This window comes from Aplysia californica, unplaced genomic scaffold, assembly GCF_000002075.1.
Source record: "Aplysia californica isolate F4 #8 unplaced genomic scaffold, AplCal3.0 scaffold01076, whole genome shotgun sequence".
In the NCBI taxonomy this organism is placed as follows: Eukaryota; Metazoa; Mollusca; class Gastropoda; order Aplysiida; family Aplysiidae; genus Aplysia; species Aplysia californica.
In genome coordinates this window covers 136720-140898 of record NW_004798346.1, presented here as the reverse complement: position 1 = coordinate 140898, position 4179 = coordinate 136720, and the positions used below count along the sequence as shown (strand labels likewise).

Below are 4179 nucleotides of genomic sequence, written 5' to 3'. Positions count from 1 at the left end.
GATGATGATGATGATGATGATGATGATGATGATGATGATGATGATGATGATGACCTTTGATCATCGGCGGGCATTTCCATTCTGGAAGATTCATCAGTGCCACAATATTGACAATGTACATTACTGTAGGCCCTTGCAATATCGGCAGTCTGCAAAGAAACGGACCGATACACATCGTGTTAGATGCTTACCCAAGCATGAACAGCTCAGACACAACGTCAATAAAGCACAGACTATTATTTCATTCCTTCTTTTGCCCGAAATCATAAACCTCTTCCTTCGAAAGTACAAAAGCAAATAAACACACACACATACACACACACACACACACACACACACACACACACACAAACACACACACACGCACGCACACAAATACTCACAAAACGCACACACAAACACACAACACACAACACATACCAACACACAACACACAACGCACAACACACACAAACACACTCACAACAAACACACATACACAACATACGCACACAACACACACACACAATACTCACACGCACATACTCTTACAAACACACACACACACACACACACACACACACACACACACACACACACGCGCGCGCGCGCGCGCGCGCACTTCCACACACACTCACACACAAACACACACACACAATAAATATTATTGAAAAAGCAACAACAAACAGAACTGACCTGACACCAATAGTGGACATGAGGAAGGTAGACACACCAACCATAATCATCGTAGCGCTCATGATTTGAGCCTTGACGTTGAAGTCATGGCTCGCACACGCTACCTCCGCCACCAGCGCTGATACCACGATTGTAGTCTCAACAGCCAGGAGTGTTTGCTGGAAGAATACGAGAGAATAGATCACCACTGGTCAAATGGGGCCGATCTGCAAGGTCAGTTTAGCTTTAGTATGCGTTTTACGTCACTTGCAGCACAATAAGGTCATATACGTGCCGAAGATTACAGGTGTTACAAGAGAGCAACAAATATAAAAAAGAAGGGAGAGAGATAAGAGGATATATGTTTGATGAGAAAGAAGAAGCAAACCACACCAAAGCACCCGCCAACCACCCATTGAAAGGTCAGTTAGAAGGAAAAGCATCAGAGCTGTGATCTATCGAAATTTTTAACGATATCCATACTCCCTGATTATCAGTTACATCCCACCCATGATCAAATACTCTGTGAAAAAAACCCATTTTACTATACTGGCGATAAAAAGAAAGGTACCACATTTTGGTCGAGTATAAAATCTAGTCTTTTGAATCTTTACTTTTTTTTATTTCACATGAGCAAAACTAAATGCTGTAAAAATTAGGTCATACGTTTTTAAAAAAACGTGGCTCAGATCATGAGCCTTCTGTAGCTATTATAGTACGTGGGCATGCAATCATATCTGGAAGGAGTAGCCTATATTGTTAACAATCTTATCTGGGAGAAGTAGGATATTTTTTTAGTTGAATGAAGAATGTCTCGTCTCCCGACGGGCTAAGATCTGTCTTAGATGAGGCAATGTCTTATTATCGAAATTTTGGGAATTGAAGTAGACAATAAGTAGACAATTATAGCTTTGTTATAGTGGATATATAAAGAAATAAGGGTCTAGTTTACCCCTCTATGTGTCCGCTGTATCTGTCTATTTGTCTACAATTATATCACTCTACGCATCTAGTATATCACTCAGTACGACCATAATATATGTATATCTTTCTTCTTGTCTACTCTTATATAATTCTATGTGTTCATAATATATATCTGTCTTTTGACCGCTTAATTTCTCTCTATGTGAACTTAAGCCCCTTACATTGACAAACTACAAATAACAACAACACAAAATAACACCTGTTTAACAGCAGGACATGCAGCCTATGTGTATTATTAACGCTTATCTTAACAGGGCCATTAAGATAAAGATTCGGAAGTAGCTGTTAAAAAACCCAACATAAAAGAGTGGAGGCAGTGACAAGGACAATAGGGCCACAACCACCAACACCACCAACAACATCACCAGTAGCAACAGAAACAACAGCAACACCAATAAAATCACCGGTAAAAGCAGTATTAATAACAGCATCAGAGTCATTATTAGTAGCAACAGTAAAAGCAACAACAACAACAACAACAACACTGGCAGCAATGCCATCAACAACAACAACAACAACAACAACAACAACAACAACAACAACAACAACAACAACAACAACAACAACAACATGAGTAGTAACATAACCCCCCCTAACAACACCCCCCAAAAAACAAACAAAACAAACAAACAACAAAAACAACTCCAAACAACAACCCCAAAACAAACAAACAACAGCAGTAACACCATCTGGGCCAATTGAGTTGTCTGAAGCATGGTTTTAACGTTCCATTAACCGTCATAATTGTTCTATCTGAACTGCTCCCCTCTTCCAACACATTGTTGGAGGAGAACTATCTATACCTTTTGAAGTAAATATTGGTGTTCGACAAGGCTGTATATTATTACCTGTACTTTTTGGAATTTATATCGATTTTGTAATGAGACAGAGCAAAGACAATGAAACACGCATTGGATGGACAAATGGCACATATTTAGGAGATTTAGATTTTTCGGATGACATCTGCCTATTAAACTCCACAATACATAATACATGAAATACAATAAGAAAAACAACAAACAAACTAGCAAAATCTGCGGAAAAATTTGGCCCTATAATAAATGTATCTAAAGCAGAAGTACTACGACTATCATCAGAAACAACGCCCATCACTCCTTAGGGAGAACCCCTTTAAGAAATGAGTAAATTCAAGTACCCTGGCAGCATACCAAAACTGCTGACAGCCTTGACGACGTCCTCCAAAGACTAAAAATTGCATGGAGTGCTTTTGTGAAATTTAAAACGATATATGGAAGTCAAAGATAATTTCACTGAAGAGGAAAACAAAATAAAAATCTATAATAGCAATACATTGGCTGTATTGGCATATGGTTCAGATATAATGAAAAAACCCAAAACCCCCCCAAAACAATTCAACGAAAATTAAAAAGCTTACAAACAAAAAGTTACGAAGAATATTACTAATATAAAATGGAAAGAATTTATTACAAATAATGAAGTGCTGGAAAGAGCTGGAATTGAAGATATCAACACCACCATGATAAGGAGAAGATGAAGATATCCAGGACATGTTGTAAGAATGCTGAAGACAAGATTGCCCGATCAGACATGGTATTTGGAAATTGACTGGAAAAAGAAAACGAGGAAGACCAACTGGAAGCTAAGGAGGCAGAATAAGGGATGGGGCAATCACCCAGGGCGTGGACTTGCCGAAATTGGAGGACGTGGCCAGGGACAGGCAAGAAGGTTGTCGACTGCTCTCCCGCTTATGTACCCGACGGTATAAGTAGATAGTAAGTAAGTAAGTAAGTAAGTAAGTAAGTAAGTAAGTAAGTAAGTAAGTAAGTAACACCATCAGCAACATCAATAGCAGTAGCAAAACCGACATGAACAGTTAAAAGAAACTGTTGTAGAAACAACAAAAAGCTGTACCTGAAAAGCAAACAGCACCAATAGATGAAAAGGCGGAGTCTCATCTACCCTGTAGACTAGCGGCTTCTGGGAGTCGATGTCTATCTCCATTTCAATATCATCAATATTGCCATTCTTTTTATGGTCCAAACAAAGTCTGCCATCCTCAGCATCTTTTTCACTTCCAAACTTCGTTAGTTCATTGACAACGGTAGTGTCAATTTTCACAGTGTGGGAGTTCATTGTTCAAGATATTCAGAAGAAATCTTTCATCCAACGTTGACCATACCGAGAACTTCAATAACTTATACCTTGAACGTAGAGCATTATCGGTGTGACCCAAAGAGTAACCTTTCCAACTGTCTAGCTATTTAGACAACTAATATTGCTCATACATAGTTGTGAGACGCTAATGCTCAAAAAGTTTTCCTGGCACCTGCTGATATAGAGAACAGGTTGACCGTGAGGTAAAAGGAAAAATGTGAAATAAAAGCATGTGCTATGACTTGTTGAGAGGTGTGGGGTCGACGTTCGTGACTGGTCATTTAGTTTAGAATTATTATGTATAGTTGCACTGCTAGCAAGATTCATGCCATACTTCTTCTGAACCGTGGTCTTGTCAGTCTCCCAGCAAATTATTTCGTTCCAAAAAGTAGATGTGGCTTTAGT

General features: G+C 39.0%; 1 protein-coding gene across 1 annotated transcript in view; it reads right to left on the bottom strand.

The window, feature by feature from the left end:
* LOC101863068 (solute carrier family 23 member 1-like) overlaps nucleotides 1-3753 on the bottom strand; it is a 19712-nt gene extending 15959 nt beyond the window's left edge. The window contains exons 1-3 of the mRNA XM_035973245.1: nucleotides 3532-3753; nucleotides 676-833; nucleotides 125-149 (exon numbers count right to left, since the gene is read on the bottom strand). Of these exons, the coding sequence (XP_035829138.1) occupies nucleotides 125-149; nucleotides 676-833; nucleotides 3532-3753 (405 nt within the window). The remainder of the gene's footprint in view (nucleotides 1-124; nucleotides 150-675; nucleotides 834-3531) is intronic.
* Between the last annotated feature and the right edge of the window lie 426 nt (nucleotides 3754-4179).